The 18,800-nt window shown below is 39.2% G+C and overlaps 1 protein-coding gene across 1 annotated transcript; it reads right to left on the bottom strand.

The window, feature by feature from the left end:
* Window positions 1–1,022: 1,022 nt before the first annotated feature.
* Window positions 1,023–14,753, bottom strand: ankrd33ba (ankyrin repeat domain 33ba). The gene is made up of 6 exons (XM_059327124.1): window positions 13,894–14,753; window positions 5,398–5,527; window positions 4,887–5,027; window positions 4,120–4,261; window positions 3,018–3,216; window positions 1,023–2,284 (listed from the first exon to the last, which is right to left on the bottom strand). The coding sequence occupies exons 1-6, from the start codon at window positions 14,332–14,334 to the stop codon at window positions 1,739–1,741; spliced, it is 1,599 nt and encodes a 532-aa protein (XP_059183107.1). The 5' UTR covers window positions 14,335–14,753; the 3' UTR covers window positions 1,023–1,738.
* Window positions 14,754–18,800: the final 4,047 nt, after the last annotated feature.

Raw genomic sequence — 18,800 nt, 5'->3', positions numbered from 1 at the left:
GATAAAACACTAACAGAGACAAACTGCACACACTAGATATTGTTGGCTATGATGCTGCATTGCCAGGAAAAAGCTATTGTCATATGGTACATTTCCTTACAGTGATGGTAAATATATTAATCCAGCAACCACTTGCAGTTTAAGTGCATAACTTACTGCAGTTTGCTCATCTTTTGTCCCGTTCAAATTACTTCCTCTGGTCAGTATCTAAGCAGATTGCCACTCTGAAGTCAATGAAGTTTATTTGAAGAAATGATTTGGCTGCGCAGTGCCCTTGTAACCCCTTAGCAACTCATCACCATGTATATTAGACACACACTCTTGGATGGCACTTAAGCTGCAATCGCCATGAGGAGTTAGGACCGTGAAATTGTGCTCTGAAAAATCCTGACAATATTATATCACTACTCTCCCCATGGGTCTGTGTGTTTTAAACTCACGGCTATTTTTCGCCCCATTATTTTCACTGTTCTAATGTTAAAACAGGGAGCTGACCCCTTGCTCTATAATGGGCAGGCTGTTTTTTTTTTTTATCAGAGGCTCCATATGTAAGGGATTATCACTTCAATTGTACTGTCACATTGGTCGAGTCTCTGCAATTGCTAATAAACGCATGCCCCTAATGCGAAGATGCTTTAAGAAAATCAAGAAGGGTAAAAAATCCCATTATTTTGTATTAACTTTCCAGCAGAACATGGCTGAGGCTTTTAAAATTATAACAGCAATAAAGCATCAATATTTGACTTAATAGCAATAAGATCCAGTTACTGTTAGCAGAAATGTTTATTTTGTTCACATCATCCGTACCCTGTATACACCATAGTCAGACTTAGAGTCACATTCATTGCAGTTAATGTGGTTTTGCAATGTAAACATTTGGGAAGAGCTTGAAATCTTTTTCCCACAAGATTAAATTTAAGTGTTACATCATAATAGTGCTCCACATATCAGTCTTGGTCCTGAACATTAAGACTACAAAATATATATATATATATATATATATATATATATATATATATATATATATTTGTATGTGAAAAAGTCTATATTGAATAAAAAATAAAAAGTTTGCCATCAAAAAGCATTATATTCTCTAATATAAAATATACACATATGCCAAATACATTCAAAGGTTTGTCGTTATAAAGCTAAACAAAAAGCATCTAAAAATATTGCTCTTAAATGCCATTAGATTTTATGTAAGCGTATGTTTAGCTTTCTCAGTCAATATGACAGTATTATCCACTCATTATTGTAAAGACATTATTCCATAACATCTTTAATAAATTGCTTATTTTTTTAGGTAGAGAGATGAACACATTTCTACTGTGGTGACAATCTGAGAGAATGTGTGTCAAACAAGTGCTTCAATGCTACAACAACACTGCTGTATTGAGCACCCGGAGCTTAACAAAATATAGACTAGGCCATCCATCAAAAAGCAATAAATATGAAAAATAAGTTAGCTAAAAACATTTCAAGTATCAAATCCCCTGGGTATGTACTGTTTGACATCATAAAGGACACTGAGCATTGTGTACTTCTGTCAAAGCTCTGGCGGCCATTTTTAAGAGGCCAGCTGGCATCCCCCTTTGCGAAACTGAGCAGACAACAGCAGCCTTCAGTCTTCAATCCTCCTTAGGAACACTGCTGGTAATTCATATATTGTAGAAAAACTGTAGTCTGTCCAGGCTCTCTTTTTGGGGTAGTGTACATGGCATCTTCTGAGGCAATGATATTATTTCTTTCTCCCAGCAGCGAGGTGTCTCTTGGTTACAGCCTCCAGCCTCCTCCTCTCGGCCTCCTCGGCTTTCTTCCTTTCTTCTTTTAACTCCTTGTACCGCCACTTTGGTATTTGCAGCAGTTGCCCCCCTCCATCTTTGGCGCTGCTCTTTCTCCGGATCTTTTCTGGTTGGTAAGTGGGTGTGGGGGCTTTGGACACTCTCACTTTGGGGATGCTAAAGCCCGGCCGGACACTGCTCCTCCTCAGCACCATGTGCAAAGGCAGCAGGCTGGTTCTCCGCAGCTCCAGGGCTTCGTTATAAGCCATCATTGTCAGGCTGGAGCTCCTGTGTCGAGGCACCAGGTTCTGCGTCTGAAGGCTGGCCCTGCGGTCTTCTGAGTTCTTGGCCACCAGTGTGACCCGGGAGTTCTGGAAGAGTTTGAGGTGGCTTTCCACCCTGTCAGGGTTAATGGAGCGCAGCTCCTTGGCGCGCTGCTGACGGATGATCTCAGGAACTGCATAACGCCGTTTTCCTACACTTGGGGGGCTGTCAGGGCACACCTGTAACAAAATCAACAATCCCTGGTTGAACAGACGCTTCTTGTTATAATAACAGTGTTAGTAGCTCTGCAGTAGCAAAAGCTATAATAATAATAGTAGAATTGGGGTTTTTTTAACATAAAGCAGTGCTCGGTCTCCCTTTTGTTTGCAGTATTGCAGTAGAGGTAATCTTGCATGAATAACCTGCTTATCAGATAAGGCTGCCGTTAATTATACCCTTTAATTATTATGAGCAAATCCCATGAAAAAGCAGAGAATTTGCTGATAAATTAAAAGACAAATTAGTGCCTGATTTATCCTTTAATAGCATAATTACCACAATGTTATCATTAGTTTAGCTGTGCATCGATTCTATGTGCAGCAGAGATAGAACTACTTTATTCTACTGCTTGATAAGCACAAAAACACACAAATATCTGTTCAGTCAAACGATCAAATCTGTCGAAGGTAATTTACATATAGTACAAGAATGTTTAGCTTTATCTAAGATAAGAAAATGAGCCCTGATATCTCCAACTATACTACTGAGTATGTACAGACATTACATGGAATAATGCAGATGAGAATAACTTTAAAGACTTTAAAAAAAATGTCTTTATCACAAAGAGTAAGATACCTGCTTCACCATATCTCAGCTTACATTTACAAAATGCTTGTTGGGTCCCAGGGAGTAAGTGACAGAGATGTGGTTTGGGTTTATGTGTTAAACATGATCGAGAACGTAATCACTCACTGTATGGCATGCCACAGCAATGGCAGGGCTCCTCATGGCAGTTGTTATAGAAACCATGTGGTCGATAACACCTTCGTCCTCAGGGTTAGTGACGTTGGCCATGTTGAAGACGTTCCGGACGGTGTCCGACAGGCGCTTTAGACAGCCACGGGGCTCCTGGGCTTTGGCCACCAGTGATGCCAGTGGGGGCCACTCTAGACTGGGAGAGCACATTTGATATAAATCCACTGAACATAGGCACTGGAGGCACTAAGTCATACACTGCAAATTCTTTGTTTTTTTACCAAGATAAAAAAAACTTTAGATTTAGAAGTGTTACATCATTTATCTTGTTTTAAGAGTTAATTTCTTATTTCTAGATTTAACAACCTTAATTTAAGAAATCTTGTCAAGTGAAATGATCTGTCCATGCTGCAAGATCATTTCCCTCAGATTTAGTGTTTTTATCTTGTTTTTAGACACACCTTTTTTGCAGTGTACACTCTCTCAAGGCTACTTTTCTGTTGCTTGATGCATGTATATTGCATTTTCTGTACTTTGGCTGTGTATTTCCATGCACTTTACTCTTGCCGCTTTTGCCACTTGCCCTTCTTATATGTTTTATCTTGTGTTGCAAAGCTAAATCTCCATGTTTTGCAGCAAATGCAGTGAAGCAGTCGTGTTTCCATCAACAAATTTCTATGTATATTTTAAAGATTTGCATGAGAATAGCTTGATGGAAACACCAAAATTCAATTAATTTTTTGAAAATATGCATAAAGGTTTTCATGCTCACTTGAGGTGTTTTGTTTTGTTTTTTTAGCTAAACTTGAGATGGAAATGCTTCTGAATAAGTTCTGACGTAGCTAACATTTAACTCGCATGATTATTGATTACCTGTTTCTCGAGCTGACATGAAAGAACAATTATAAGTTGCCCAAGTGAATCCAATTCCTGAAAACTTCTCACAGAAATACAAGATACTAGAGCAAAACATTACCCTGCCATCTTCTGACGAAAGTATGTTTATGCAGCTTTGTTTATTTGTTCTAAACCACTAAAATTTTACTTCAAAAATTTGCTTAGATTTTAATGGAAACAAGGCTACTGATGAGGAGACTACCTGTATGTATCACAGTACTGGGGCGGGCACGGCCGTTCCATCAGGCGCGTCATTATCCAGGCAGTTTCATAACGGCCCGTAAAGAAGGCCCAGTCCCTGGCAGTGAAGTGGCGGCCAAAGTCCCTGGCATCCAAGGCAGCTCCTGGTGGTGACACAGCAGAGGAGGTTAAATATGTCAAAGAAAAGATATAGTGGGAGAATGGATAAATGGGTTAAAATATAAAAAGGTGGGGATAGAAAGAATTACATGTACTCAAAAGTGAAAAGGCGAGCAAAGAAATGACGGAAAATATAAAAGTGTGTCTAAATCCATCTGTCTCTGTGCTAAGGACAACTTATGCACCACCCTCATGCACCTCTCACAGGGCCAGTTAATAGTTAATAATGTGCAGAAGACTGCGAAAACAAACATGCTGGAAAATGTATCGAAAGGTGTCATCACCATCATTAAAGTTAAAATGAAAGTTGATGATTTGGTATCAGATCTGTCCCTAAGTTTCATAGATATGAATAAAAAGAAAATAATCATCTAATCATTAAAATCTGAATCCCTGCCAAGACTTATTCAAATTGTCCATCTGTTGACCAATTTTCCTGAAAATCTGTTCATATTTTTCTGAGTTGCCTTGATGGCAGAGTAATGGCAGAATAAGTAATGCTTTTTGTGGCTGTGAAAAAATAAATTCAGGTGATTTATAAAAGCGGACCTAAAATGGTACATTTCTGAGTCATTTATGTCTGTGTGCATTTAGTGTAATTTTCCTCACCTGCCATCATGAGCGAGCGTACACACTCCATCCTGCCCTGCATGGCAGCTTTCATCAGCGCGGTGAAGCCATGGCAGTTTCTCCTCTCGGTATCCAACCCGGAGTAGTAGTTGAGCAGATAGTTGGTGATTGTTATGTGGCCTTGAAGAACAGAGATGCAGACAGTAGGTCACAACACAGTCTGTTATTGCAAAATTGGCTTGGATAAGCGCTACTAAATGCTTATTCACACTTGTCTGTCATATTTTGGACAAGTGAGATCCACATCCATACGGCTCGTCCTTATTCGCAACACACTCATCACTTCTGTTTCAAAAAGCTTAAGTACAGCAAGTGCAGACTTTTTTTATGCCAGTCTGTGTGTGTTTGTCTGTGTCAGCAATAGTGCCAGACTGCCTGTGTGTGTATATTTGTATCTGTGTGTGCATGTGTTCAACAGTGCTGTGAACCAGCCTGTCAGGGCCTGTGTGTGTGCCTAAGCCAGTGTTTGATATGCTGCTGTGTGTGTTACCTGCTTGAGCAGCAGTGATGAGAGCAGTGTTTCCCTCGCTGTCCTGCCAGTTGACATCCAGATAGGGACACTGAGACAGGGCTATGACGACGTCCACGTAACCTTGGTAGCATGCAACCAAAAGCCCTATCTGAGACAAAAGGTGACAGGAGAGGAGTTAAAAGACAAGGGAAAGGGAGGAAGGATTAAGTTTAGAATCAGCAAAAATGTTCAGGAGGAGAAAAAAAAACTTGCTAAAGAAGATGAAGCAAACTGCAGTAAAGTGCTGACATATCAGGAGAAGAAAAATGCGATCACGGCAGTGTCAGTTGAAACCCACAAGACCAGGAGACCTCTGTGCTTCTTTCCAAACTAATATCCTTGAATAAATGTGACATCTGTTGTCTTTTCATTGAGAACTGAACCGTGTTGAACCCGGTGGAAAAATAAGCTGTCTCCCCCGTCTGATGTTGTTGTGTACTTTTGTGTGTATATGTGCTCATGCCAGAATAGGAGCCCTTTTATGTGTGTGTGGACGTATGTGTAAATGTAAGAGTGCGAGTGCGAGTGCAAGTTTGTGTGAGTCCTGGAAAAACTCCTGTAAAAGTTGGGTACTTTCCGGAAGGTGCATACTTCATCAGCCAAAACAAACAAGTTTACCACCAGAGGAGAGACTGGGGGATGCTGCAAGTAGAATTTAGGAACACAGAGTCCTCAGTTGATATATCATATACACAGTGTGTTTGTACATTTATACTTTTCTACAGGTTCATAAATTAAGCTATCTTAAAAATAACTGATACCACTGATATAGCATTGTAGTTTTTTACTACTGACCCTATATTATATATAGTTATATACATGGTCGCCCATAAAGTTAAAATTAGTTTGTTTGTAAAAAATAAATCACATTGTCACAATCATTCATGGAAAGAGGGAAAACACATTTTATTCCAATTTTTTGGGCGACCGTGTATATTTCATTTATTTAATTGTTGTTGTTTTATTTCAAGTATTGTAATTTTTGCATGCTTTTCTTACAACTCATGTGTTAAAACATTTTTCTGAACATTTTAATTGTAATCATTTTCAAAAGCAGAATTTAGTTTTTGTGTCACTTGTGACTTGAATTTATACATGTATATGGAACTACTTATAGAATCAATTCTGTTTATTACTAAACAGTACAGTAATACCAAATCTGACAAGAAATGGCTCTTCTCTGTTGACAGCTTGTGTTTGCACAGTCTTTTTAACATGTTGTGTTAAGTGTGTTAAGCACTGTAGCTTGTCAGTGTCATTTTTAATAAAACTTTTTTTGTTTTTGTTTTCAATGTAAGAAGTAAAATCAAATTAAAGTTGTAAAACAGTTTCTAGACAACTGACAAGAAAAACATTGGATACTATGACTTTTTCCTCAGCTCAGGTTGACAGTTTGTGAAGCTGCAGCTATGGGGAAAATTGATTTTCCGACAGACTTACAAACAACAATGTGTTATTCATAACGACCTATTAATTAGCAAACTAGCAGACCCAGCAGGAACTGTTAATTAGTGCATTATTAAAGCCAGGTGTGCTGGAAATGTCAACCAGTCACACCTCCTACGTGTCAAAACACACGCAGGCAACAGGGGGTATTTCACTTATTTGTACATAAGCAATGTAAATATATCAGACTTGTTCTATAAAGGGTTAAAGATCACACTTCATTCCAAGTTTACTGGCAAGAATGAATTAGCATGAGGGTAAGTTGTTACAACATGTTTCACATTTGATTTATCCTAATTGGTGAAGCTGCTCCTGTGACATGATGTTCTCTTCATAAGAGCGCTCACAAAATCTGGCATAAAAGCTTTGCACCTCTTGGAATGAAAGGTTGTTAGTCTCCCGAGCACACCGTGTTACAGTATTCTTTCAGACTCTGGTATGGATGTGAGAAAAAGTTCTGTATTGCTGAAATGAATAAATAGAATAATGACTGAAGATTGGAACGGAGAGGGCCTCGAGGTTTATTAAAAACGTGCCAAACTCCCTCATATCTACCTACTACCCGCACACACATTACACACATTATAAAGACAGGGTGTGAAAGGATAGAGTTAAATATGTGTCTTGTAAACAATATCGCCTTTTTTGTATCAGGTTGCAGAATATTTCAATTATCCTTAATTAACTAGGATGAAGAAAATGTCAGAATCATGTGATACATTTTCCATGCCAACATTCCCAGAACATGTGATGGTCTGATAAATCCTCGCCTCCTGCTGTCTTTATTTGTGTTTATCTGTATCAGACTGAACACATAGCAAATAAGCTTTTGGTTAAGGCTCAGTTACAGCAGAAATATGCCTTGCAGCATTTTCAGTTTACTATGTACAGTAGATATTTTTTCACCTGTAAGACACACTGAACTTAAACTTTTGGCTGAAACAAGCCAGGCTGTCAGCCAGCTGGAGATGCAGTCACATAAGTGCTGTCAGCCCTGAGAGGTTTAAGTGGAAAAGGTGGAGAGAGGTCCTGCAGAGTAACTGGTGGATTGTCTGGGAGAAGTTCACTTACACTGGCACAGCTCCAGATTGCTCTATCTGGTTAGACACACGCATGCACACTTTGTCTACTCGCTCACAGACACACACATTCTTGGCAAGCCTCCAGCCTTGCTGTGTTGTACTTTAGCAGCATGCCCTGCAGCATGTCTGGAGCAATCTCATTCGTCTGGCAATGTCCTATTTTCTCTGTGAACCTTTTTCACTCTTGCACAGACATACACAAGCATTTAACTTCTTTTTTTTTTACTCCCAGGCTCTAGTTTTCTACTCAGCACATCCCTATTTGGAATATCTGTTACATCTATTGGGGTCTGATGCACTTTACAAGTGGCTGCTGGCGATGGTGGTTAAAAATCTGAGGGAAGAGCACCGCGCAGCATGCAATTGCAGGGACACACATGAATCGAGAAAAAGGCAATCATGTGCTACACAATATTACCCACACAGTGACTAACTCTGATGCTAAAGGGATAAAAATAACAACACTACCAGGTAGCTCAACAACCCTGAAACAATCAGGAGAGGTACTTCCAGAGAGGGGTGAGTGTGTGTGCAGGGCATGTGTGTGAGATAGGGATAGAGTAAAGTGTGAAGTGAGACTTTGAGCACGACAGAGATTGAAATCCTACTCAGTTTTTGGAGGATTATGTATTTTGCATGTAGCCAAATGGAGATGCACACTATGGCAATTTTAAAGCTTTCATTACTTTATGCTGATGGATGTAGACATATGCCCTCCCTGACTGTAATCTCCTCTGTTCCACTACACTGGATTGTAGCTGCCCTCATAAAAAAAAAAAAATCTTACCCCCAAAGTCAATGCAGAGCAATAAATCCCATTTGATGGAAGTGCAGTTTTTCTTGACCTTTTCTCTAATAATAATGTGTAAAGTAAAAGTAGTATACGTTTTAAGCCAAAATGCCCTGTGGTGTGAAGTGGTATTTGGTCTGATCTATTTACTGTAGCAGCACTGTAACATGCACTCCTGAATTAAGATTACTCTGTAGGTAGCAATTTCTTTATTTCTTGGGCTATAAATGTGGATACAAGGCTTTTTTCACATACATATCTAATATTGCCAATTTAAGCTATCATTATCATTATCATCATTATACTATTTAAGCTAACATTTAAAATGTATTATTATTATTATTATTATTATTATTATTATTATTATTATACTAAATAACTACACAACACACCAAGTAGATACATAGAGATTCTTTAAAAAATACATTTTAATTTCAGTCTGAATACAGACGCACACACACTAATTCTGGTCAATTTGTTATTAGCCTATATAGACACACATACACAGGCAAAGACAAAAACACACACACACACACACACACACACTCACAAAGTAATCTGGGGAATATCCAGAGCTAGGAATAGAAAGGCTTAGGCGTATCAGTCAGCGACACAGAGAGAGGGGGGAGGGAGGACAGACGTTACTGTGCATCTACAGTTGATGTGAGAATGCTGTAATAATTGGCTCCAACGAGGATGACACGATGTTCAGTGTAACCCTTAAAGTTCCTTACCGCACAATAATAACAGGATTCCTGGGCAACGTTTAACCGTGTTATTAACGTCAGGTAAGCATAATTGATCATAACTGTCCTATTCCTTATTAGTCCAGTAAACTCCCTCTTTATGACGTTTATCATTCTGCTAGGAAATTTAGTAAATTCAACCTTACAAAAGCTGCAGCAGCATAATCATATGCAAAGAAAAACAAGGAGGAGAGCATTCGAGTGAAGTAGAAACCTGTTTAATCTCCCCATAATGTGTATCATTAGCCCGCCACGCTAGAGCAACCAAGAGTCTGCTTCCCTTGTGGGTCCCCCAGCGTGACTTCTCCAATAAACCAATCTATCTTGTTTCCTAAATAAGGGCTTACCCACACTGTATTTTTTTTAACTTCCAAATAAGTACTGGCCCAAGCTAAATCCTGCAAATCATCCAAATGGCAGATAACTTGTATCTCTGCAGCCAAATATAAAGAGTTGCATTCGTTTGGCATTTTACAGAACATCTTTGTGTTCATGGACACACACACACACACACACACACACACACACACACACACACAAGAGCAAATACACTCAAGACCGCCCTCAGTCACATTCACCAGAAGCACTGGCACAGATGTACTGTACTGGCCATGTTTCTGTCAATAGCCTCCCTGTTAACTGTGACTCTGTCTGCAGCTGAGCATTCACATGGCTGTATCAAATCAGATGTGTATGACTGTCGCTTTGATTTTTCCACTCATCCGTATTTGCTAGCTCGCGACCATCTGCGGTGCCAAATTTCTGTCTGTCCCCGCTTGTGCTTCATTTAGTTGGTTTGCCTGTTGGCCTGATGGTCGATCTGTGTGTTGGTCCGCCTGTCTGACACTCTGAGGTTGACTTTGTTGCCTGCAACGTACTGTATCTGTCCTGGTGAAAATTTGATTGTGTTTGTGTGTTTGTGAGTAAGAGAGAGAGAGTGCTAGCAGCCAGGCAGGGTGGCCTCATTTAAGTTGATTGAATTGTGTGTGTGTGTGTGTGTGTGTGTGTGTGTGTGTGTGTGTGTGTGTGTGTGTGTGTGTGTGTGTGTGTGTGTGTGTGTGTCTTTATTGAGTTTTCATGTGAGGATGACAACCAATCCAGTTCAATGCAAGGGGAACACATTGCCCTGAACAGGGCAGAGTTGCCTGAGGACATTGATATATTAATATATATTAGGGGTAACTGTGATGTTTACTGACTTGCAGTCCATCCTTTACTTTTTACAACACAGCTGTTGAAGTCTTATCCAACACATCCACTATCACAGTCACAACACTGAGAATATTCTGTAGGGTTTCTGACACTGACAGCATATATAATTACGGTGCAGTAATCATATACAGGGAGAATTAAATACATGTTCTTATGACCTACATAAAGGCTTGTCATTAAGTTTCTTACTAAATTTAGCATTCAGGCGGTGTTAGTTGAAATACCTCCCTGTCTTCTGAGGAGATCATCAACGGATATTGTCTGTTTGTGTCTGGCTTGTTTTGTTGTGATCGTGATTACGGTTAATCATGTTTCAACACAAGCTCATGGGAGTGGAAAGTATTTTATTTTTTTCTTGGCTGGATTGAGACAAAAATTGGTTTCAAATTGGCCCTCTCCAAAACGTGCTGAGAAACTGGTGGCCGATAGGCCCGTTCCATCCATGCCTAGTGGTCCATTTTCAAACATTTGTTATCTTTGTCTTTTCTGTAATGTCACAGAGGTTCCTTTTTTTTGCAAATGTTGCTTCAGGCTATTTGACTTGTTTTTCTACCCTCTTATCCCTTATCAGCGCCCTGAAACAGATGTTCTGCCCACGAGGGGGATTGTTGATGTTCGCCTCACTTTTCATCATGAAACCTCTTTTTGGACCATATTACTGTGATGTAATTAGATGTTTGGCTCTATAAAGACAGAGCTAAATAGTCGCTTCTGGATTCTTTGGTGAAAAAATCTGCCATTTCAGTTTGCCATAGGATATCAAAACACACAATGTACATGTTATGTTATCCACATCCCTTAAATGAACTTATTTTTTGCAAAGCATAGTAGTGAATCTACTAATCAGACTATCATTAACCTCAAGCTGAGGGTTATTCTCCTGCACTTGCAAACAGTCGTCTTGCTGAAGTACGTTTATGCAAAACACAAAATCCCATCCAGCTTCTGGGCTGCCATTCTACAGCTGACCTTGACCTTTAACTTCCCTGTTTAAGGGGATAACAGAAACAAATTGTAATAGTGTCAAATAGTAGGCTAAACCTGGCAAATGTACGCGCTTTTCTGCAGCTTGAAAACCTTTTTAGCTCTCCAATATATCTCGCCCTATAAAGTGCTGATGAGTAGGAAGGGGAAGGAGTGCACATGCTGTATTTAGTCATGTCCAAGTCTGGCAAATCACATTGTCAGGCTGTCTGCTATATTAGGATGTTGACATCTGTTTCAGGATGTTGCGCCCCCCCAACACACACACCCCGCCACATACACATGCACTAATGAGCATAGCAGATTCATATCAACATGTGTTTCCAATGGAGGGGTTGCCTGACCTGTATTGTGTGTGGCTACGTGCACATCCCTGAGGTCACAGGGACCTGGAAAGCAAATGGCAAATGGACTAGCATACATCCTGGTTATCTATGCAAACACAACTGTCTCTCACATCTACACACTATATCCAAGCATGTGTTTTGGGGTGCTGACCAAATGAATACCCTCTGTCCTGCATGTACGTTCCAATGATGTCATTTCTATTCGTCCTTACCATGACCTGTCTGGTAATTACATACATACAGAGAAATAGTAGAGATGAGTGATTTTAATAAAATTGTAGACGAGAATACGAGCGATGAGGGACACAGAGACAAAGATGTGTGATGTAGGGTCAGTATAATGAAAACACAGGCCACCTGGGATTGTTCAATGGAAAAAGTAAATTAATAAAACACACTTTCTCCCTCAGAAAATACACTTGTAAAAGAATCTACAATTATCTTATGCAAAAAAATAGCTTTATCAACTTGTTTCTGCATAAAATGTAACACATATACATATAATATAACAGAGTACAAAGTACACTAAGTCACATCAATACAAGATAAAAGGCATGTGATTCCTCTTCAGCATAAGGCCCTTTGTCAGCTAATTCAATTACTATTAGCAAAATGTCCAGATGAATAAAAACTAGTCTAGCGTTCCATCATTATGAATTTATCTCCTTGCCCTGGGCTGTAGTTTCTAAGCAGGAGTGAAATGATACACAAGGCATAAAGGGAAGCATACTTTGATTGTACTGCAGATAAAATCTCCAATAGTTTTCCAATAAGCAGTAACTCTTTTGATTAATTACATTCAGTGAGAAAATATAAATTTGTTTACATGATTTATAGTTAATGGACTGAAGTGCATAAATGATGACACATTGCTATTGATATCAGTGTTTGATGGTGGTAAAAGTCTATAATTCAACCAACGGGCACTGCTACTTCCTTACTGTGGAATTTATGGCTGTAAAATGCATCTTGGGTCATTAGCAAGGCTGTTGAAATTGCTCTTAGACACACTAATGCCATCATCTCATTGAGAGGTAACGTGTTTACCCATGGACTCCCACAAATTGAATCCAAATCTAGAATAAAAAGTAAACACAGAGACACATGAATGTGCCTGCATGGCTACACACACACACTCTCTCTCTCTCTATCTCTCACACACAAACACATACACACAGACACACAAAGGATTGTGTGTTCTGTTAACCGTGAGAGACTTCTGTGTTTTTATAGAGCCAGAGGTTGCTCACTCTTGCAAAACTGAGGTCTGTCAACACACACACACACATAGACAGACCTGTCAGGGAAAAATGGTTGGATATGAAAAATGAGCTTAAACCAAAGATATAAAGTAAACATTTAGAAGATTTAAAATGTGGTATTCTCTTATCAGCTGGCAACCTGGTAAAAAATGTATATTCAACTTGTAAACCCATTTCAATAAATACCATAGGAGTATTTGATTATTAATTGATTTATCGTTAATTAAGTTACTGGTTTATTGAGAAGCTCCTGTAATAACTATCTTTGGTGAGTAAGGCCAGCATGGGCCTGGAAATAGGTAGCCTAAGTAAGACACTGAGGTAAGCTCAGGTTGAATTATTTCAATACCTAGTGACTGTGAGGCTCTTTAACTAAACTTGTTGCACTGAGCGACATTAAGGTGATGGAGGCCGTCAGGCCACTAATAGGCCTACATGCATTTAGTTTTCCTGAGCAAGACCACTTAACCGAACTAAAAGTCTTGACCTTCACATTAGTCTTCTTTGAGAAACTAGACAATTTTTCATGTAACAGCCTGGTGTCTAAGACCAGACAATTGACTATGTGTGAAGTTACTCAAAGTGTTGCTGTTATTTGCTCCATACCCTGTTATTCCTGTCCATCTCCTTGACCTCCTCCTCCTTCACTCCATGCCGTATCATTATCCGGACGATAGCCGCGTTGTTCGTGCAGCACGCCTGGAAGAAAGACAGCGGCTGCGGGCTGTCCGGGGACGGGGTCCGCTCCGAGTCCGCGAACACATCATCCGGCGGGTAGAAAGAGTCGTCCGAAGCGATACTCCGACAGTCCTCAAAGTCCTCAAAGTCAACTTCTTCGAATTCATCATCGTCTTCCTCCCCTCCATCTTCCTCTTCATCCTCGTCCTCGCACGAGCCCAGGTAGTCCTCCTCGTCAGAGTTGGACTCCTCGACTATGGTCGGGTGGACTTGGGTGATGTTCCCCCCGACTTTTCTTTGCTGCTGGAGCTGTTTGACCCGGACCGACGAAGCGCCTCCTCCATCCCTGTCGTCCGTGATCAGCACCATCTAACCCCCGAGCCTAGGGCACTGTCCTCGGGCTAGAGTGCAGCCTGGCACGCGGGGCGCGGGCATGGGACTGGCTGTCTCACCAAACAACAGCGGAATAAAACTATATCACTTTAAAAGAAAAGTCACTTACATCACCTACCCGAGGCTAAATTACACAAACCCTTTCACCTGTTGTAGCCAATTAGTTAAGCATGTTACGCGTGCAGTTACCCGTCAGTCATTTTCGGCGGGTTGTTGACTTCATGCCCATCTGAGCCCTGAACGTCCCACGAAGTGAAAGCTTCTCATCAAAACGAAACCACGTTGTGTTTTAGTTACGGTTATCCAGTCCGAGAGCACGTGTACGATTCTGGTTTTTACAAAAAAGTGGAACTAAAGCAGAAAGTAGTGCTGCCCACACGACTGTCCCATGTAGGGCGGAGAGACACAGCAGCCTGTTAACCTATAGTCGCCTAATCCGATTAGATGGGACTGGGACCTCTCTCTCTCTCTCTCTCTCTCTCTCTCTCTCTCTGTCTACTGACAGGAGATTATTTCTACTCTCTGCTGAGCGCTGCTATACAGAGAAACATTAATATTCTTAGAATATTCATGTAGGGTGGTTCAATTTCATTTTATGTGTGTATTTATGTATAGTAAATTGCTTTAGTAATCACATTGTGATTTAAAAGGAAGCAAGTAAAGCAAATAATAATAATATTTAGGCCTAGTTTATTTATGACTTCCTCCCTTTTCTTTAGTTTTTAAGCATTTTCTTATTTAAAAAAAAAGCCACAACACACACGTGCTATTTCTGTAGGCTATCCTCTACATTATAATGGTTGACAAATAGTTTTGTTTTTGCATCTTTCTGCCAAGCTTCTCCGATTTTAAGCGATACCTACCGAAACCAAAATTAAAACCCTTTTAGAAAAAAAATCCCCAATGTGCATGAATTGACAGTGCTGTACATCTGATTCGTTTAAACTCACATGGGGAAATCCAGCCTTTAATGACTCATTTGATTTGAATATCTACAAGACATCACTTTACTGTAAACTAATAGAGCTCACCAATTTTCAGGCTAATAAAGCAAATTAGGTTCAAATGAAGTGATTAGCATTTTTAAAATATTGTTATGTCATGTGGGTTACATTAACCATGCTCATATGTAGTATGATTCTGAGATAATTTATTTTACACAGCCTCATACCTACTGTTCAGTCTCTCTCTCTCTCTCTCTCTCTCTCTCTCTCTCTCTCTCTCTCTCCTTTTTTTGGCCACTGGCCAGTTGAGATAATAGACATAGACTGGGCTTCATTACTTGGCACCGAACTATGGAGAGAGTTTGGTTTGTGTGTGGCTTCATCTCATGGAAAATTTATACTAATTTGAAACGAAATGTTTTCATCTATCTTGCGCAAAATATGTTTGACTGTTGGGGCCCAACCACAGAGACGTTTTATACATAAGTGAGCAAAAACAATGACCAAAACACAAACCACAAAATAATATGGCCAGGTCTTATAGTAATGACAAAATAGATGTTGGAATAGGTATGGTGTCAATTCTGTACTTAAAATTATTTTAAAGTAATGAAATATAAATTCACTAAGAAGACAGTTCTTTATTGGATGTGCTGGTCTGCTGGTTTTGTGGTTCATCTATAGGTGATGACCTTGTTATTATAATGGACATCCTACATGGTAAGAGGTTTACAATAGCAGGGTTAACATTTGACTTCTGCTTTGACCTCTGCATCCTGTTTTGATGTTATTCAAAGTCTACAAAGCAGGTTCTTTTCATTTTCTCAGAAAGGTATAAGTAAAGTAGACATAATTTTCAGTCACTGATTGGTCTATGTACACTACATCCACCTGCACAGAGAATGTACGGCTTTGCAGAGTTTTGTGTTAATTTTGCATACAATATTTTGCTTACAGGCAACTGACAGGTTTATAGAGATGCTCCTTTTTCACTCAGTAATTAATATCATCAGTTTGCTGACATCACCTGCGGTGGAAAAACCGAGTGCATAACAGTCCCTGTGTGTACCCATTATTATTTTACCTTCATCTACCCCCAGCTGACAGCACTGCTCTCCTGTGGCTCTTCTATCTCTATGGTATCAGTCTGCTGCTGTGTGGGTGACAGCCAGTTTTAGCACTTCCAGAGATCTGTGAAACGTTTCACTGTCGGGTCAAAATACAATCACCAAAGAAAGAAGTGATACATTACTCCATCTTTGGTTCAATTTTGAGTTAGGTTTTTATCACCATTGTAAACATAAAGACCTTTTGTACTTGGCTTGTAACTCAGGACTAAATCTATTATAGTTCTCAAGAGTGTAGATTCCAACAGTTAGTAGGACTAACATCTTATTATCATTCTTTTTTTCAACATAAATATTTCCTAATATTTAGTCTATTGTCATTGAGGTGAATGGTGTAGACACAATAATAGAAACAGCTCTAAATATAACGGAATCACAACCATAAAACTGAACCATAAAATCCAATGTTTAAATACTTAAAGAAACATTTAGTTTACTATACAAATGTTCATATTTTAAGAATTACTGTACAAATAAACTGTATGATATTTACATGGCGTTTGACACTTTTAATGGTATGAAAATGAAAGATTTCAGTTGATCATACTATATTGATTTATGACAAAAATGTATTCTGGTATGCAAGTTGTGATCCAGTTTTACATCCTAGCACTTCCAGAGCTGCTCAATAAAATGATAAAGCTAAAGGCAACAATGTTCTGCCAGTAAAAATTAAACTGGCTTGGTGATAAACTAGGGTTTTTTAATACTCTATTCTTGTGTGTATTATATTATTTTTCTCACTAGTATTTTATAACATTTTTTATATCGTGTTGTATCATATTGGACAATCGCATTGTCACAATCATTTCTTGGAAAGAGGTAAAAAAATATATTTTATTTCAACTTTATGATTGACCATGTATTGTATAATTTACGTACAATACTTTATTGTTAATATATTCTATTGCATGTATAAGCTCCTATGGCATTTAATTGTACTTGTACATTGATAATTGGTACTGGTACATTGTGTTTTAAAGACAACAGACTGAATGAATAGAGACAATTAATTTGCAAAAAAAAAAAAGTGGCATATTATCCTTATATATTTTTCGAAATTGTTCGTCCTCTCATCAATGTTTGTTTTCTATTGCACTCTATGATGTTTGGACGGTTGTACTATGAATTAAAAAAACAGCAGTGTTCACAGTGGTTTATGTGCCACTCTTAGTGAGCCCACATTTAGCTCTGATGGTGATTAGTACTAATTAAGAAGACTTGAGGTTGATTTAAGAGGAGAACTCTTTAGCTCTAAGACTTGATCCCAGATCCCCTTCCCATATGTCCTATATACAATACCCCACACATGTTGCTGCACTGGGATATTGTACTATAGTAATCGTAGTATGTGGCCATTTTTGTTGTATTCACATTGATTTATTCACTTTCTGTGATGTGCACAATGTCGTCATGTGACACGTAGACATACTGTAAATAGCACATGAGCAACACCATTACTTGCAGAGTCAATTGCATTAGCTCAACATGGGCTCAGAAGAAAAATCTAAATCCCCTGGTCAGATAATCACAATGAGCCCCTTCTGTGGGTGTGTGTAGACGTATGTGTCATCTAAATGGGTAGGTCTATACTGGGTTCCCTGATCTGTTACATGTTCAACTATACTTAGCAAGAGTACGGCACTCCAATGCTGATATTTAATATTTTTAAGCCAAAACTTATGAGCATTTTTGTGGCAAAATCAATGGTCAAGCCTAAACGGGTCATTTGTTTGACAGGTGACACCTTGTTAGTCTCTTTGTTGCATGCCATTTGGGTGGACAATATTTTCAAAAAGTCATCAGAACCTTTCCCTAACAGCAACATTAAGGATACCCCAGGGTCTACTATGGAGAAGCTAAGATACTTGGAAGCATTGTAGGAAAGGCTCACTGAGCAGAATGTCCCCAAAGTGGTTGTTTTAACTATGTCTTTGACCAACAGCACAGAATGGACGACCACATAATTAGCAGCAAAATGTCTCTTTAAATTGAGAAATGTCTGTATTGTAAAAAGTGCTTTATTAAAAGGCCTTTGGTGCTCATAAATACATTTCTCTTACTTTACTCTTCCCAGTAGAGCTCATATATGGCTGCATCCCACATGCACCTAATGAGCACATGACCTTCATGCTGGTAGGCTTCATACAGCTCCTCCCTCATTCAGTTGTTCATTTATTCCCCCGAAGACCACAAGCAGTCAAAACACCCCAACACACCGTGGTCTCTTCTATTGCATACCTGAAGCAAGAGTACCATACAAAGATCTCCTATGAGTCTCCTCTTGACACAAGCACTGAACTGTTTAGGTTTGTGTATGTGTGTGATGATAAAGTGAACGTGCGACCAAAATTCTGTGAGTGTTTTCAAC

The sequence above is a fragment of the Centropristis striata genome, chromosome 23 (genome assembly GCF_030273125.1).
Source record: "Centropristis striata isolate RG_2023a ecotype Rhode Island chromosome 23, C.striata_1.0, whole genome shotgun sequence".
Classification (NCBI taxonomy): domain Eukaryota; kingdom Metazoa; phylum Chordata; class Actinopteri; order Perciformes; family Serranidae; genus Centropristis; species Centropristis striata.
This window is presented reverse-complemented; position numbering and strand designations above follow the sequence as displayed.

Excerpts from the sequence above, each read along its gene's own strand:
- ankrd33ba (XM_059327124.1), bottom strand. The coding sequence starts at position 14,334 with ATGGTGCTGATCACGGACGACAGGGATGGAGGAGGCGCTTCGTCGGTC. Across the intron at positions 5,528-13,893 it reads AGATGGACAGGAATAACAGG|ATAGGGCTTTTGGTTGCATG; the intron begins GTATGGAGCAAA and ends CTTTTGTCTCAG. Across the intron at positions 4,262-4,886 it reads ACGCTCGCTCATGATGGCAG|GAGCTGCCTTGGATGCCAGG; the intron begins GTGAGGAAAATT and ends TGTCACCACCAG.